At 37.7% G+C, this 18,707-nt stretch overlaps 1 protein-coding gene across 2 annotated transcripts; it reads left to right on the top strand.

Annotated features, from left to right (window-relative positions):
• Positions 1–211: 211 nt before the first annotated feature.
• Positions 212–13,269, top strand: LOC111872661 (guanine nucleotide-binding protein G(q) subunit alpha). Of its 2 annotated transcripts, XM_023866760.2 has the most exons (9): positions 216–292; positions 389–529; positions 707–891; positions 4,968–5,122; positions 7,512–7,640; positions 8,519–8,648; positions 9,858–10,011; positions 11,259–11,366; positions 12,256–13,269. In XM_023866760.2, exons 2-9 carry the CDS (start codon positions 394–396, stop codon positions 12,336–12,338), a joined length of 1,080 nt encoding a protein of 359 aa, XP_023722528.1. In that variant the 5' UTR covers positions 216–292; positions 389–393; the 3' UTR covers positions 12,339–13,269. The 2 variants fall into 2 exon arrangements, with proteins under 2 accessions (XP_023722527.1, XP_023722528.1); XM_023866759.2 differs by having other exon boundaries at positions 212–529.
• Positions 13,270–18,707: the final 5,438 nt, after the last annotated feature.

The raw sequence follows: 18,707 nt of genomic DNA, 5'->3' as shown, positions 1-18,707 counted from the left end.
GAACAGTAATTTCTCTACCGCATGGATGTAGTTGAATGCGGTATTTAATATGAATATGAAACATAAATGCAGTATTTTATTTTGGTGCACCCTTTTTCCGTACTGTAAAAGTTTGGATCGAGAAATGTGATGGTTATAGCAGGAAGCCATTTAGTGATGAGTTTTTAAATGTTGGCATCATTGCATATCAATTCGTCGTCTGCCGGTGCTTTGTACTGCAGTGAGGTGTGGTGTGTGAGTGCCTAATGGAGTATTTATTCTTCGAACCAGTTTTCATGTTATTGTCATGACTGTTAGTGAAATAAATTGACTGCCTTTTTATGAAGAAATACGGCTTTAATATCGGACAGAATATTTACACAGTAGTGTGTAACATATTTGTTTCTAGGAGAAATGTCCATGAGCATGATCTGCTGGTGTTGCCTATCACAGGAAGCAAGGGAAAAGAAAAAAATCAGTGACGAGATTGATAAAATTCTAATGGAAGAAGAGAAACATTTGAGAAAAGAATTTAAGCTTCTCCTCTTAGGTAGGTTTATTTAGAATGTTAATAAAATTGAAGTGTGGTTATGTCTTGAATTTGAAGGGATGAAAGCATGTTGTAGAAAGGTATCTGCATTTAAGTACGAACTAAATTCAGAATTTTGATTCAGAAATTTCTTCATGACAGATTTGAGTTAGAAATCTTGTGAACTATTTGTTTCAGGGGCGGGAGAATCCGGAAAATCAACGTTTATCAAGCAGATGAGGATAATTCATGGTTCAGGTTTTTCAGAGGATGAAAGGAGAAACTTCGTTCAAGTGATCAACCATAATGTATGTGTAGCCATGCAAACCATGATCAAAGCAATGGAAAAGCTGCAGATCCAGTATCATGATATTTCCAATATTGTAAGTAATTTGGGACTGTTTTATGTAACTGAAGCCATGGAACTTAACTGTTTTCAAGAAATTTAGGAAAGATTTTATTCAGGGTCGAATGTGACAGTAGTGTTTCCACAACTTATGTATACTGTCTTGACAATGTGTGCTGTCTGCATGAGGCCTGATTTATATACTCTATTGGACCCAAGATGTATGATGTATAGTTATCATGAATTTGTAACATGTGACATATTTTATATCCAGCCCTACAGGGAAAGGATTGGATCAATGGAGTGAAAATAAATGTAAATGTAAATATATGTACCATTAGTAATGGTTTCTCTTTTCTTGAATGAGTTCCTTAAGCATTATGACTAAAAGAGTAGAAAGATGGGAGATTTCCAGACATCAGTCAAGAAAACTGTTATTGCTAATTTTACAGTAATTAAATATCCTAACTTCATAGTTGTAAAAGAGGACACAAACTATCAGAAGTTTTTCCTCAGAGGTTAATGTCCTTCTTTATCAGGCCCTCACAAGTTGGAGTACTGCCTTTCGTTGTGGTATGTTATTTGTAATTTTAAATTCTTGCTTTTGGCCATGAATTTTCACATGAAACTTTGATATCATAATGGTAGACTGTTTGCAAACACAATGTAAGAGGGGGTATGCTGTGTTAGTGACACTGGGTTCTGTATTTGAAGTTTTAAAAGGGTTGCAGTAATCAGGGATGGCAGTGGTTCTCCAGAAGTAAGCATATTCACCAGACCCCTGACTAAGAACAGTGCATGTTGTGAAGGAAATTACTACAGTGCAGGCTCAGAAGACTTGCAATATCATGAGTCCTTGTCGTCCAGGTTAATTAAAAACGAGTAGCAAATGAAGTATAAGTTAGATTTTAGGAGCCAGGATAGCTCAGTCAGTTTAGTGATTGACGGCAAGCGAGTATTCTCTACTCCGTAGCGGCCAGACAGGGTCTAGGGCCCATCCAGCCTCCAGTCGAATGGGTACTGAGGGTGGCTGGGGCATGAAGCTGACCAGTCACCACCATCTAATGTTAAAATGATGGAGTTATACTTCAAGTGTTCCATCTTCATGGTGTGGTGCTTAATTAAGCGAGCACAGGGACAGCTGTATCTTTTATGAGTTAGATTTCATTGGAATACATGAGATTGGATTGGACAAGGGGGCCACTGAACTAGGTGCCAGTTTTGTATATCTGTAAGGAAAATTGAATGCTAACCTTTACTTAGGATGGGTCTGTTTGTGCGTGAGGAAATCATATCAGCAGATAAGAGGGTAGCTGTGCACTGACCTTGATATTTGTTGTGTTGTGATGGTTAATAAAGAAGTTGTATATTGTAAAACAACAGGATGCATGAAATGAAAAGAGGGTAGAAATTGTTGGTACAGTAAACTCCTGGTTATCTGGAATCCAGAATTCTCGGACAAACTTCCAGAAATTCTCCGTTTTTATAAAGTTGCTTCAAAAACAGAGTTTCAGTGTGTGTATGTTTAATTGCCACACTCATTTCTCGCAGCCACTGCTAGCAACGCTGCCTGTCATCCTCTTTCATACAAGTGACACTGCTGTAATAGTGATCATGACACAGTAGAGACTGAGTGAATTTGTGGTCACATTATAGTATACTTGAAATCTTTCATCCATCAAGGAGACCCTCCACACAAAAACCAAAGAAAAAAATGGTTGTTGTGACTTCGAACCAGAAAATTGAAGCACATAAAATAATATGAAAGGATGAAAATTGCATAAAAATTGTTTTTCTCTAGTGCAACCAGCAGTCTCATGCAAGAGAAATATCTCATTCCGCATAAATGCCAGGTAACAGAGGGTTTACTGTAATAGAAAGTACTTCAATACTGCGAGGTTGTTCATGTATTATTACTCTGAGTGTGCATTACCCAACGGAAGGTAAAACTGGTGATACAAAGGACAGCTTTCATGAGAAACCAGAGTGTATGCATGGAGAGAAGATGTTTTTAAATGATCAGTCAGGATGAACGCATATAGGACATTGATGGGAAAGCCAGAAGGGATGAGACCACTAGGAAGACCAAGACCTAGGTGGCTAGCCAATATTAAAAAGTGGAATTTAGATAGGATGTGATGGTATGGTATGGATTGGATTGATGTGGCTCAGGATAAGGATCAGTGGATGGCTTGTGTGAACACGGCACTAAATCTTAGGGTTCCATAAAATGCTGGGAAGTTCTTGAATAGCTGCACAATTGGCAGATTCTCAATAAGGGCTCAGCTCCATGAGTGAGATTGAGTGAGTCAGGAATGAAGGGTTCATGTAAAATGGAGTAGTAAACTTTGTGGTGTAAAAAAATCGAATTATTAGGTGTGCAACATTGCTACATTGTAGCATTTAGTGCTTGGACTTTCCCGTGTTGGAAGATGCATAACTAGTTTGTAGATGGTATTCAGGTATACTTTTATTTTGTTATTATTGCTAGTGGGGTGGGATTAAGTTCCTTGTACTGCGGCCACTTCTGGCCTATTATACCAACCCAGATGATAGGTAAGGGCGTTTGTGGAGCAATTGGTGGAATGAAGATTGGCAGGGGAAACCGAAGTACTTAGAAAAAACCTGCCCCAGTGCCAATTTGTCCACCACAAATCCCACTTGACCAGACCCAGGATCGAACCAGGGCCACGGCGATGGGAAGCCAGCAGCTAACCACTTGAGCTATGGTGTGGCCCTTCAGGTATACTTAATGTCCATTCTTTCAGAGGTGCAGGTTATGATACTGATTGCTTTCTAGTGGTTGTAAACGCTAACAAGGGGCTATCAGTGGTAAGAGATTTGAAGTCCTAATTGTGACAGATGTTCAGATTATGGAATTCTGGGTTGTGAGACTGTGTAGTCTCGTAGGTGAATTGCAATATTTTTTAAGAAACAGTCTGCCTCCACCTTCAGGGTCGGAGTGAGTGGAGATTTTTTCCAAAGACAGGATAGATAGTTTCTTGTGAGAGATACTCCACTGCCTGGCCCTAAGAAGGGCTGTTTTCTCACATTTTGCTGGTATCACTGCTCTTACCCCAGACAAGGCTCTGTGTCCTGTACCCTAACTGTGCATCTAAGTGACTTCCATCTATATCACCTTGTCTGTGTAACATGATAGCATTACCACAGCCCTATCAACATACTTCAACCCTGAAGCTGGATCCAGCTGAACTGAATGGAAATTTACATAATTACAAGGCTTCTTCTAGTATTGCCAAGGCTTGGTTGGTTTGGATGTGTAGCTGAAATTGTGAAACAGATGAATGCAAAGTTTCTGTGGGACTGTTAGAAGGATTTAAGTTTTTGTGAGAGAATAATATTAAAACTTGTGCTAGAGAAATAGGTTATGGTGACTAGTTTGTAGTTTACATTATAGTGCCTTCAGTGTCACATACTCAATAGCATGTAACGGTAGGGCGATAAATAATGAATTTGGCTCTATTTGGAAGGAAGTGATTGCAGCATAATTGAAGTACTATTACATCATTTGCCTGAAGCGACTGATAAAACCACAAAAAGCCTTAGTCCAGATAGCCAGTGCCTGAGTCAGAATTCGGACAGAGCTAGACAAACTGTTCGGTGTGTGGTGTTGTTAATTAGGTTGAAGGAATATTATGGTTGCTATAACAAGAATAGGTAATTATTTATTTGATAATGATGTGTACAGTTAAGTAAAAAGTAAAGTAAAGATATCCCTGTAGCAGGCCTTTGAGGCCCATAGGGTTGTGAGATGTTGAGGTTTGCACATTTTCTAGACAATCAGTTCATAGATGGCAATAAGGTTGTCAGCCCTACGCGCTGGCCGCCCTTTATCCCCAAGAATAGTCCAAGAATATTCCTGGTACTCATTTCTGTTAGAGGCTGAGTCGACCCCATGGCCATAGTGAGGCTGGAAGGATTAGGTAAATTGAAAAAAATCCAATGACCTCATCAGGATTCGATCCCGCGACCTTCCGGCTTGTAGCATAGTGCCTCAACCAACTACGCTACTACTTGCTGCATGTATAGAAATATAATGGTGATTTCACTGTATTTTATGTTTTCACTTTTGAAATATTTATTTGTCTTCAGGAGAGAGCAAGATTATTTCTTGAAGAAGAATTTAGCTATCTCACAAGACCCAGCAGGGAGCACATAGAGGTTTGCAAGATCCTGTGGGCTGATCCAGGTATCAGAGAGTGCTTCAAACGAAAGCAAGAGTTCTACATAACAGAATCAGCTACATAGTAAGTTTTATTTCCACCACCAATTTACTCATCAAGTTAATCTCTCACCAAGGCCAACCAACAATTGTTATAAAGTTGAATAGTTGAAGTAGATTAGTTGTTTGTACTTCAATCTAAGTAATTAATTGGACAAAGACACCTTTTAAAATCTGTTTTATTGTGCACACTTACCATCAACTATAAGAAACTATTTTGCTGTTATTGTAAGCCATGGGTAATTCAGTTTGATGAATAGGATTCTGCAAATTAAACTGTATGTACCAGTTCACGAATTAAAAAAAGAAATAGATCAGAATTAATTATTCTTAGCAAAAGTTTTGTTTATATATTGACAGCTGCAATTCATTGTATTCAAATGGTATAATCATTTTTGGCTCTCTTTAATTTCTTTATGTCTTCTGTGAAATGAATTTCCTTTTGAAAATAGTTCTAATATATCCCATTAAATGACATTTCTGGACATAAAAAATTACCTTCATTCATGTTGGATTGAGGTTCTCATGACAGCTACCGTGAAGTATGGTCTTCTGGTGTTGTAATGCACAGAGGTTTCCACATGTTTCTGCAGGTTTCTTGCGTGACTTACTCATTGACCCTGAAGATGGAGGCAATATATTCCTCCAAAATATTGCACTGTCACAACTTCACAGCCACACAATCCAGGAGACCATACTATGTCTGCCTTTAAACACCTCCAGTCTCCAATTCGCAGAAATCTGTTGGGAACTAAATGGTGCATAGTAAAAGTAAATAAGTAAAGGTATCCCCGTAATAGGCCATGAAGGCCCATAGAGTTGTGAGACGTTGAGGGTCCCACACTATCTAGACAATCAGCTGAAAGATGGTAGTAAGGTTCACAGCCTTATACATCAGCCACGCTTTACTCCCCAGGAAAATTAATTAATTCCTGGTACTCGTTTCTGTTGGAGGCTGAGTCAACCCCAGGGCCATAGTGTGTCTGGAAGGATTAGGTCAATTGAGAAAAAAAGTCAATGACCTCATCAGGACTTGAACCCGCGACCTTCTGGCTTGTAGCATAGTGCCTCAACCAACTACGCTACTGTGTGCCCCCAAACAGTGTGTAGTATGGATCTTAGACATCAGAGCCAGAATGAGGCTTATTTACGATATCTGTCAGGCATCCTTTATCCTCAGATTCATGAACATGGTTCATCGTACTCAAATAATATACATAAATTCAGCCATGTATCTCATTATGATTTATAAATTAGGTGAAACATCTTTTACTGTGAAGAGCTCTGTCTTCTGGAATATAATGCCATGTAGTCTTGAAGGTCAACCGATTTTTCAGAGGAACATATGGCCTCTGTCTTCAGAGTTTAAGATAACCACCACTGCGAGACAAATCTTACATATTTTATTATATTATTTATACTTTATTTATTAATGGTGTGAGTGGCTCAGACTCTATAGCATCAAATAGTAGGATGGTTAGCGAATAAAGAATTGGAAATTATGTGAACAGAAGTAGTTATGGCCTGAATTGAGATACTGTCCTAACATTTACTTAGAGGAACTGAGGACAATAACATGTAAGTAGTGTTGTCAGATATCTCAACTGGTTCTTGTTTAGTTCGAATCCTGCTTTAGTTTTGGAAGAAGATTTCCAAGCAAAATATTTTGCACGTTTTGTCCAGGTATGGACATCCAGTATCCTTGATGGTCTCTGTACATCCACTCCCAGATGGCCACTTGAACTGGCCGGATACCAACTTCATTTTATTCAACTCTCTATGTCCTAGAACCCGTATCAGTTGTACCCTGTTATGTTCAGCCAATTTTTTTAATGACTGATGGCAATTACCCATTGGGAAGACCAAGGAATATGTGGAGGAACAATATTAAAATGGATTTTAGAGAGATAGGATGGGATGGTATGGATTGGATTGATCTGGCTCAGGATAGAGACCAGTGGAGGGCTCCTGTGAACATGGTAATGAACCTTTGGGTTCCATAAAATGCTGAGAAATTCTGGAGTATGTGCAGAATTGGCAGCTCCACGAGAAGGGCTCAGCTCCATGAGTAACATGGCAGTTACAGACCACTTTAGAATTAATCTGGTAATTTTCAAACATTCCCTGCTAAGTAACCTGGAGTTGTTGCTAGTGAAAGTAAGTTGTGTCATATTTATAAAGAAGAAATGAGATAGTATCCGAATGCCAATGGTGGGAGGTGTAGTATATTCAAAGTTGTATTGTGTAAATTGATCCTGTGCATAAATTATGACTTTATGGCTATGGTACTAAGATTCCGGTGTGGGTACCTCTGTTTTATTGAGTCTTGGAAGCTTTATTTTATAAGCGCTGTAGAAAATTGGAGTGAATATATTATTTTCTTAGTAAAATTGAAGCTGTGTGTTTTCTTACAGCTATCTTCCGAAGATAGATCTTGTGACTACCTCTGACTACCTTCCCACCAAGCAGGACATATTACATGCAAGAGTTCCTACTTCTGGTATTAATGAATACAGTTTTAATGTGGAGAGAGTCTCTTTTAGGTATGATAGAATTATGGCTGTTGAATGAAGTACATTTGTTAATCTGTTATTAAATATTGTGTTTGTTTTGTTGTGCTTGTCGTTATGGATTGATTGGAGTACTAACATCAAGATTCTCCATGTATGTATACAAACCAATTATCTGATAATTAATTAAGTTTCTAAGCAAACATACGTACAGGAAAATAATCTTTAAATTGTTAATCTGGCTCGGGACCCGTATGACTATATGAATTATGCCAGAATGAAGGTATGTTCTAAAGGGTTCTGACAATGGTGGATGACACAGAATTACTGAGTTTTTGTACTTTTTCTATCATCCAGAATTCTAAGTAATAGAAGACATGACATTTTGGAAACAGATCCAGTTTCCAAAAGTCATGTCTTCTATTACCTAGAATTCTGGACAATGGAAGAAGTCCAAAAACTCAGTAATTCTAAGAGTGAAGGTGTTAATACAGTGGAACTCCAATTTAATATTCCATATTTAAGATGCCTGCATGCACATGCATGCATTCACACACATAAATATAAGCGTGATTGGCTCCACAAAGAAAGAAACAGTGACAAAATTTGAAGAGAGAGTGTTGAATCCAGTTTTATAATTTTTCAATCAAAGACTTCTCTCTGAATGTGTCAGCTACTATGTATCTAAATTAGCACATAAGAATTGAGGCCCTCATTTGGTTCTTCTCTGTGATAGAAATCTTCTGGGCCCTGCACTGCATTATATTTACAGAAAGTAATCACTGTAAGGAATGAAGTCAAAACCTGTAAATGGATGTCTTGCTGTGTTAATTTTTCTATGTATGAACACGTGCACATGTGTGCATACTATCATGTAATGGATATGAATATCTTGAATATTGTAATTGCAGAATTGTCGATGTAGGTGGCCAGAGAAGAGAACGAAGAAAATGGATCCACTGCTTTGAAAATGTAACGTCCATAATATTCATTGCAGCCCTGAGCGAATATGACCAATGTTTGTTTGAAGAAGACGGTATGGTAAGTATTACAATTTATATTTGAAATGTATATTTTGATACAATACCGGCTGTCCAGATGAAAGGGATCCAAAATAAAAAGTATATATCTCAGAAACTAATTGTCATACACGTATCCGGTTAATGTCATCGGAAAGGAAAACTTTCATACCTGGCTTACGCACATGCGCTGCCACATTTCTGCCACCATGTTAAGGATCACCTGGACAGAGAGATGGCTGGGATATGGATCGGCAGAGTTGAACCAATCGCTTGGACTCTTAGGTCACCAAATTTAACCCCAGTGGATTTTTTCTTGTGGGGTTATGTGAAGAACATGGTCTACCAGGTTAAGATCAGTGACCTTCAACACCTGAAAGCCCGCAAAAGGGATGCTGTGCTTATGGTAACACCAAACGTGCTTCGAATATGGATATTTGTCGTGCCACCAAGAGAGCCCACATAAATTTATTGAGAAAGTTATATATGCAGAAAAGAACTTTGATAGTTTCCCTTTGTAATGGTGTAACTCATTAACGTGTATAATAAATTCTTTCTGAGATATAATGATTTTATTTTGGATACCTTTCATCCAGACACCCTGCATTGTGTGTTACTTGATTTCTCTTAGAGGAGAATTGTCTTTGAATGTTATCCCTTTTTGGGATTAAAGAAAGAAACTAAAAAAAGTTTGCATTTTAGAGATGGATCTACCCCCTGAAATATTATATATATATTTTTTTTATCTAGATGGTGGAGACCATCCCCCTAAAAGTTCTGCTATGATACAGAACTATTATCATATACCTCTCGAACCAGATTGATTTCACACGAATGCTCAGAAATACATGTGTTTTATTTTTAATTATTTATCGTTTATTTAACAATGTTATCAGTAACTCAAGACTACATAGCATTGAATATTTGGATGGTAGTTAACACATTTACTGTTATTCTCCTTGCCTGCTCTGCTTGTCATTTTACCGTGAAAAGTGGATTATGAAAGTACTACATTTGAAATGGAATTGGAAGAGAACAAGTGATGAAGGCTCATCAGCCATCATTTGGTAGGTTTGTACAAAATTATACAGGGTGACATCCCAGAAGACTGTAATCTTAATATTCAGCACTGAGAATGTGAAATTTTCTGGAACTGGAAAAAATTATGTTAGGATCCCAGAGTTGTTTTGCTGAACTTGAGTTCATGATGTTTGTACGTCACCATTTTCAGAATCGTCTGGAGGAGAGCATGACATTGTTTCAAGTGACCATCATGTCCCAGTGGTTTCAGCGATCATCAGTCATATTATTCCTAAACAAGAAAGATTTACTTGAAGAGAAGATAATGTATTCTGATCTTGCTGTTAATTTTCCAGATTATGATGGTATGTTAACTTTCAGCTTCTAGTAATACAAACTACGGATCAGTCACGCAGTACAGCTTTGTTATGCTTGTCCTTTTTACGCGAGGATTACATTTAGTATTGGTATTTGACTTTACAAAATTCAAGAAACTGAAATGTTTGAGAAGCTAAGCAACTGTTTGTTTCTGAAGAAGAACTTGGCTCTATGGAGCTAGTTAGTTGGTTTGTTAAGCATTTGGTTAGTTGGTTAGTTAGTTAGTCTGTTTGTTTGTTGGTACTGAGATAAAAATATGAAGGTTTTAGGGGTGAAGTTGGTATTCAGATTTTGTTAATGCAGTTACAAGAGAATTAACTGCAATGGTTAGGTTAGGCTCAAAGAGCAGATAGAACATACTGAGAAAGGCATTAAAATTAGAACTTAAAGGAAAGAAGTATATGGGATGATCCAGAATGAGTTGCATCTAGAAAGCATGAAGAAGAGTGGAGAGAGCTGGCAAGAAATTGGGAAGAAAAGGCAGTTGGAAGATGAAAGAGATTGGAGAACTTTTGTTCCTTGACCTGTATAACACAGAAATGGTACTGGAAGAAGAAGGAAAATGTGACTCTGATATGGCTGCTGCTGCTTCTTTCTCTGTGGTAAACATAGAGAGCTATGCAATGTTGTTTTTCCTTCCATGAAACTATGTGTAAACTTCATGTTAAAAAATATCGTTTCATTCTCATTAATTGCCTAACAGCAAAGATACGAACATGATGCCCCTGGTTTAGGATCTAGAAATGGTTTGCTTCTTTGAAAAATTATGTTACTTTTGCACATTCATAGTATAGACAAAGTTTACCACTTTTCTGTTTCAGAGTGCATCCTTTATGTTACAGGAGGAATAATTTTCCAGATTGGCTCATTAAAACTTAACAAGTTAGCTTTATGATGAAGCAGATCACATTTAAAAGGTCATTGGATTGAACTCTTTCAGTAGTTAATGAAATACAATGATGATGTAGCATTGCAAATCTTAATGTATAAATTTATTGTTGTTCACAAGTACGCTATCTAATTTATGATCAGTATAGCAGAGTAGTAACAGCTAGAGGAGTCAAATGACTAATTGCAAACAGTTGTGAATGCTTGTAAACAGTTCTAGATAGAAGTAATCAGTGTCAGATCCATTTCCAACCCAAATTCACTGTGTAGTCACTATCACATGACAGAATTAATAAAATAATATGCAATGGTTTTATCTTTAATGAAAGGCTTTTGGTATCCTCAGGTCCCCCACAGGATGCTGTAGCAGCCCAGAAATTCATTCTAGATATGTTTCATTCTCTGAATCCAAATAAAAAGAAGGTTATATATGCTCACTACACATGTGCTACAGGTGAGTCAATATGTCAGTTATTTATGAACTTTCTGGGAGGAAGAGAAGTACTGAGGTCATGAAAAGGTGTTTTGTTGCCAACCTCATCAAGCTGTATTCCCCTCTGATTATCTAACCGCTCTGTTCACGCAAATGCTGGTAATGATAACATGTGAATACCTTTCCATGTGAGGATCACTTTAAGATGGTTGACATAGGTCAGAGGAGGATGGAAGTGAATGTAACAGAAGTCCTCAAATACTGTTAACCCTATCATCCGTCTGTCTTCTTTTTGTGGCCTTATATAGTCAGTGTTATGGGTAAAGGTAAAGTTATCCCTGTAACAGGTCGTCTGAAGGCCCATAGAGTTGTGGGACATCAAGGATCCCACATGATTTAGACAGTCGGCTCACAGTTGGTGGTAAGGTGGTCAGCCTTACATTCCGTCTGCCCGTTACCCTCCCAGGAAAATTCCTGGTACTCATTTCTGCTAGAGGTCAAGTTGACTCCGGGGCTGTAGCACAGTTGGAAGGATTAGATAAATTGAAAAAAATCCAATGACCTCATCAGGACTCAAACCAGCGACCTTGCGGCTTGTAGCATAGTGCCTCAATGCTACTGCATTCATTTTCATATTGGAAGTAAATGACCATAACACAAAATAGTCTGTTCTTTGTATGGGATACATCACAGTATGAAATGAAAGAATGCTTGTATTGGTTACTTTCTATGGAAAAGCTATATGTGACAGTGGATTATATGACTTTTGTTGCCATTATTGAGTTTGATAGATGCTGCATGTATTGCTGAGGTCACATGGCATGAATAAGGGAAATGAGAACGAGCAAGGAAGCTGCACCAGCCTCTGTGTGAAGTGAATAGTAATACTAGTACATTGATGTGATTTCAGACACAGAGAATATGAGGTTTGTGTTCCTGGCAGTGAGAGACATGATATTGCAGATCAACCTAGAGGACTTCAACCTGGCATAGGAAACTTCTTTGTTATAAACTAATTTAAGTTCACTAAATGTGGCTGAGACCATTCCTTGGGCATCCGAAGTCTGTGTTCCAGATTTTTGACTGAGATGTCTCAAGCGTACATGGGAATTGCATGACAAGTTCCTGTAAGTTGGATTTGAGGTTCATGTGGCAGTGACTTCGGGGGTGTAATGCCAGGTAGTTAGGAGACACCCAGATGTTGCTCCAAAATACTAAGCTCTCATCAAACTATATTGCATTACAAACAAAGACGTCATTCTCTTTGTGTTCCCATAAGACATTTATGCTCGGGTCATGGAAAGAATGCACAAGAGCAGACGGAGTTGAGGTCTGCCATCTGCTTCTATGTACACTTCTCATCTGGCAACACCAACAACACTGAGAAATGAGCAAGCTAGTTTGAGCAGTATTACTGCTTTATTATATCCAGAAGGTGTCTGGTTCAGATCTGTTTTAGGACACTGATTATCCTAACTCAGATTTTTTTTTCTGGGGGTGGGGTTGTTACTCAGTCCCTAACTCCTCAGTGTAGCTATACATCCATTCCGCCATATGCCTTCGTGGCATAGGGCTTAATTAGTTAAACACAAGGACAACTTTACCTTACCTTCAGTCCATCTAAGCAGATAAGAGGATAGGACCTCAAATCAGGCTAAGATCATTTCTTTCCACATCCTGTCTTTTAGTGATCACTGTCCTTTTACGTGACATAATCTGAGCTATTGACAGTACTGTTAAGTAAGCCATAAATAAATGGACCTATTATGCGAAGGCAGAGATGAAAAAACAAGTCAAAACTGGCCGGAGTGGGGAAGGCATGTGGAAGGGAGGTAGCTAACTGCTGATCAGATGGGTGAGGGAAAAATCTGTGTTTATTCTTTTGCTGACCCAAGTATATTTTGTTCTTTTTTTTAAATTGAGGAACATAAGTAATGGGAAAGTAAGGTTACTCCATGTAATAGATTTTTAATCAAATCACTCAGTTTAATTACTTATAAACTAGCAAATTTTAAGCCTTTAGACATTTATATTTAAGATGGTCAGTGTCAGTTGAAGGAACTAGCAGGAATTAGGAAACTTGATGAATTTCGTATAAAAATATATTCTGTAAATAAATGCAGCCTGTGGCAATAATCACCATGAGGAACATTACATTGGGGATCACTCTGTAATGTGGTCCATGGGATCACTTCCACATGACATTACTGCTGTCTTGGATACAGGATAGCTTTTATACAATGAGATCTGAATTTTGGTGTGAAAAATGGCATATATTCATTATGCAATCACAATGAAAACATAGAAAAGGTGTATTATATTGAGATTCTTTAAATTTGCAAAATAAATTATGTACTCCTACCAGTTGGGGGCCCATGGTAGCGTAGTTGGTTGAGGGGCCATGCTACAAGCTGGAAGGTCACGGGTTCAAGTCCCAATGAGGTCATTGGATTTTTTTCAGTTGACCTAATCCTTTCAGCCGCACTAGGCCCTGGGGTTTACTCAGCCTCTAACATAAATGAGTACCAGGAATTAATTAATTAATTTTCCTGGGGAGTAAAGCACGGCCATCGCGTAAGGCTGACAACCTTACAGCCATCTTTGAGCCGATTGTCTAGATAATGTGGAACCCTCAATGTCTCACAACCCTATGGGCCTTCATGGCCTGGTACAAGGATAGCTTTACTTTTACTCCTCCCAATTATTATCAGAAACCTTACAGTATGCCTCTGTACATGCATTGAAAATGGTGGAAACATATTATAGAAGGTTAATTAATTCTGTCCAGAGTGACTGAAGAAGTTTTTTTTCCTTTTTAATATATTATCCTGAACATGTTTCAGTCTTATAGACCATCTTCAGAAGGATATCAATACAATTAGAAACCACTATTACAATATGTTTTGTGAGTATTAATATATACATACAATGTTATCATAATACAATGAGTACAAAATCTAATGTTTTTAACAACTACACTGGCTTGTACTAATTACTTACTTACACATGGAGCTGAGCCCTTCTGGAGGAGCCTCCAATTCTCCAGCTACTCAAGAATTCCCCAGCATTTTATGGAACCTGAAGGTTCATTACCATGTTCACAAGAGCCCTCCACTGGTCCCTATCCTGAGCCAGATCAGTCCAATCAATATCATCCCATCCTACCTCTCTAAGATCCATTTTAATATTGTCCACCCACCTACACCTTGGTCTTCCCAGTGGTCTCTTTCCTTTTGGCTTTCCCACCAATATCCTATACGCATTCCTCGTCTCCCCCATTCATGCTACATGCCTTGCCCACCTCGTCGACTTGATCATTCTAATTATACTTGGAAAAGAGTATGAATTATGAAGCTCCTCATTATGCGGTTTTCTCCAACCTCCTGTCACTTCGTCTCTCTTCGGCTTGTACTAATATGTTAAAATATTTAAATATTACAATTAGTATGTTCATGTCCTTTTTATTTCTTCTCTTTGAAGGAAACCAAGTGTCTACTGCCTTGTGGTTCTGTTGTTTGGAGAATAGGATTCTTTAATGTCATCCTGTTGATGTTCAAGGCGTGCTGTATTGTTATACTGAAACATGTTCAGGATAAAGTATTGTAAAGGAGAAGAAATCTTTATCAGTCATGCTGGACAGAATTAATTAACCTTTTATAATATTGTTAGCGTGATGGACCAGGATGAAACAAATCAAACTTATCAAAGCTGGTCAAGCTAAACAGATGAAAACATACATTAAAAATTAAGGACTGGTAACAGAGGCCAATATTTTAACTAATGTGTTACATTGAAATGATCTATTTTCAGGTAATTTTATTTCACACTAGCTGTACCCGGCCACGCGTTGCTGTGGCTCAGTCTAACGAAATATTTCAATTCAAACGCAGATCAATCGACACAGCTCAATCCCACCGCCAGTTATACTGAAAAATAAGGAAAACAGTTAAGAAAACGGAATGAAAAACAATGAAAAATAAACTATACTCACGAAATGAACGCTATGGTAAATGACACAGCCCATTTCCAACGCAATGTCACACGAAATAATTAAATCAAAATGAAAATAAATTGAAACTGTTTATATTCAGCGGTAGCTATCCCAAGACTGACTCCTTCAGCGGTTACTTCCAGACACTCTTCTGTGTCCCTCGGCATCTGCGCCAAGACTGACTGCTTCTTGTCCGAGCTGGACTATTTATACCTTGGCGGATGCTCTACAGTGAGCCTTCTGTTGTCTATCACCGGGGAAACGCTGCCAGAGTCGAATCCAAAACTCTGAGTGCAAACTGAGGATCTCTACTGTGATTTCACTCGGAATCTCTTGTGATACTTGTGACCTCGTGATACTCGAGACACTCATGATACTGAAGAGTCGCTGGAGCTACACTCTCTTATGCATATAGCCAGTGTTCGGACGGGATGCGGAATACCTTATCGAAGAGTTAGTTTCATCTGTTGCTTAGGAAATGCTAGCACAGAACACCTTGTAGATGTGTTTGGTTTCATCCGTTGTTATGCAACGGAACCTCTTATCCTCTCATCTCCAGGGAAATGCGTTTGTTGTTTCGGCAATTCCTATGCAACAGCCCACTGTTATTGCATTTCCATGGAAGTATACTTTCCGGTTTCATCCGTTGTTACACAACGGAACCTCTTATCCTTTAATCTCCGGGGAAACGTGTTTGTTGTTTTGGCAATTCCTATGCAACTGTTATTGCGTTTCCATGGAAGTATACTTTCCGGATTCACGCGTGGCCGGGTACAGCTAGTAGGTATATAAAAATGCGCATATTCGAATGCAACGTTGTCTCAAAATTTCGAAGCAATCGGTGAAGAACTTTCGGAGATTTTCGAGGGGTAACAAACGAACATTTACATTTTTATTTATATAGATTTTAGGTCAAAACACAGCGATCATGTAAATAATATTTTGAGACTTTCTTTGAAGAAAACACACCATATCTCTGGTGCTTGCATCAGTAACTGATGTGAAAGGAATTGTTTCTTGTGAGAAAAATATGACATCCAGGCATATATTTTGTGGGAAAAGTGCTGTATTATTGATAGTTAAGGTTAGTGGTTGGAGTTGAGCAATAAAAATTATATTACAATTGTTGAATAATGCGTAAAAGCATTTACATATCAATATTTTACTGCAAGTGATGGAAATTAATGAAATGTGTATTTAAAGAAGAACTTTTCTTATGGGGAGTATAAGAAGCTAAGGTCACAACACTACTTTGCATAATTAATTCAAAACTTACTAATTTATAATGCTAATTGGCATTGGAGTTATTAAATTACTGTAATAAGTTATTTGAAATTATACAAAGTATTATTATATAAATGAAACACAAACAGATGCAACCAATGAAAATAAAGTATTATTAAACCATGTAATATTTGAGGTTCTCACAGCAGTGGTTTTGAAGAGTTCTGTCTTCTGGGATATAATGCTATGTAGTCCGTTGAAGGTCACCAGTGTTTCAGAGGAACATATTGCCTCCATCTTCAGGTTTGAAGAAGAAGCCAAGCAAGAAACTAGCATGAAGCAGTTAGATCTGCTTGCATCTTCAAACCTGAAGATGGAGGCAATATGTTCCTCTGAAACACTGGTGACCTTCAACGGACTACATAGCATTATATCCCAGAAGACAGAACTCTTCAGAACCGCAGCATTTCAGAAATTGGTTCTGTTTCCATGTTCATTTGAACACTGTATGGAAGAGTACCCATTCTGTTGACCCCTTCAGTAGAAGTATATTAGACACACATAGTTTGAAAGTATTGCCACTGAGGGACCAAACAGAGTAGGTTTTCTTTTATACCCTGTTGACATGAAACTGGAAACAACTAGTTTTAATGAACCCAGATGATGGGCAAAATACAAACTACAAAGGTAAGCAAGTTTTAAGTTGTCTAATTGACAAAGACAAGGGAAAGAAAATATAAACAATATTTTGAGTGGTGATATGTACTGTGTGATGAGATACATTTCATGTGCTTAGCTGTGCTTGATATATCATTTCAGCATTAAATTAACTGAACAAAAATTGTGAGGTACAAGATAGATGCATGCTTACTTTACCAAGTTCCTCAGTATAGCAGAGCCGGTTATAGTGGGACTCCAATGTATTAACACAAGTTACATATAAGGAGCCTGATGTCCTTGTGGCATTTAAACATTTGTTTGAGAGGAACAAATATATGAATTATTGCAGTTTTCTGCAAATAATGCAAAAATAAACAGTATTCTTTTGAGTGAAGAATCTGCTGCTTCTATATGTTGTCAAGATTTTCACTTAGCATATGGATCTTCATTTTCTAGAGTCCTAATTTTTATTAAGTCTACTGGGTGCATGACATTTTTACTTTATATTGCTCATTCAGTGCCCTTTCTTAGGCACTGATGTTCATTTGATTTCTTGCTGCATGTGATTTTAATGTACATTTTCTTTACTTGTTGCTCAAGACTGAAATTATGTGGCTTCCATTTTGAAACAGAGGTGTGATAACTATTGGTAATTGTAACTGTCTCATTTATTTATTTGAAAAGAAACCAATTCCATCTGTACAAACAATATTATAAAAAAAATGGCTGTGCTTGCATCTTTCCATAACGTGAGCTGTCTTAAGAGGTTTCCAGTGAGTTACCATATATGTTTTAAGTGATAAGGCCAGTCAGACAACATACATAATTTAGGTGGCTGCCTCAGTTGTCATATTTTAAGCTGTAAGGGCGCGATAATGAACTGAAAGTGATGAAGAAAAATATTTTTAGTTTTTGTTCTATAGGCTTACAATAAAAATTTAAGATCATTATCAGGGTAACTGTTCATGAAACTTCCTCTATCTGTTCTGTTGTATACACAGTGACAGTGAGGTTATGTAGTTATTAGGCTATGCAAAATTATTATTACCCTCAGCTCAGTATTATTAATGTTCCACTTGTGGATTAAGGAACTTCAGATTGTCATTATGATACATGAGGCCCATACTGAACACATTAGATCAGTGGTAACAAAATATTTTTTTTTTCTGAAGTATCTGCTTATTGGTAGAACTCACACTATTTTCTGCAGGTTGTTCATAGTTTCCTCATTCCATAAAGGCTAATGCCGGAGTAGTATCATGAGATAGGTCATGACCTATACATAACCTCTCATCTCATTTCACACTATAACACTGTAGGTAATACACTGTCGTTACATAATCCAGGGAGGGGGGTAGATGTGGGTAGATGCTATCTACTTAGTTCCAAAGTAGTTCATTTTAAGAAGCCATTTCCTAGTGCCTTAGGATGTTATAACTATTATTACCAACAATGTTCCATGTAGGAACAGATGATTGTGCCTTCTT

This window comes from Cryptotermes secundus, unplaced genomic scaffold (assembly GCF_002891405.2).
Source record: "Cryptotermes secundus unplaced genomic scaffold, Csec_1.0 scaffold61, whole genome shotgun sequence".
NCBI classification, from domain to species: domain Eukaryota; kingdom Metazoa; phylum Arthropoda; class Insecta; order Blattodea; family Kalotermitidae; genus Cryptotermes; species Cryptotermes secundus.
This window is presented reverse-complemented; position numbering and strand designations above follow the sequence as displayed.

What these genes read in the sequence shown, in the direction of transcription:
- LOC111872661 (XM_023866759.2), top strand. Translation starts at nt 394, where the DNA reads ATGTCCATGAGCATGATCTGCTGGTGTTGCCTATCACAGGAAGCAAGG. An exon ending in TAATTTTCCAGATTATGATG is followed by an intron (nt 10,012 to 11,258) that starts GTATGTTAACTT and finishes TGGTATCCTCAG; the next exon opens with GTCCCCCACAGGATGCTGTA. An exon ending in TCACTACACATGTGCTACAG is followed by an intron (nt 11,367 to 12,255) that starts GTGAGTCAATAT and finishes ATGTGATTTCAG; the next exon opens with ACACAGAGAATATGAGGTTT.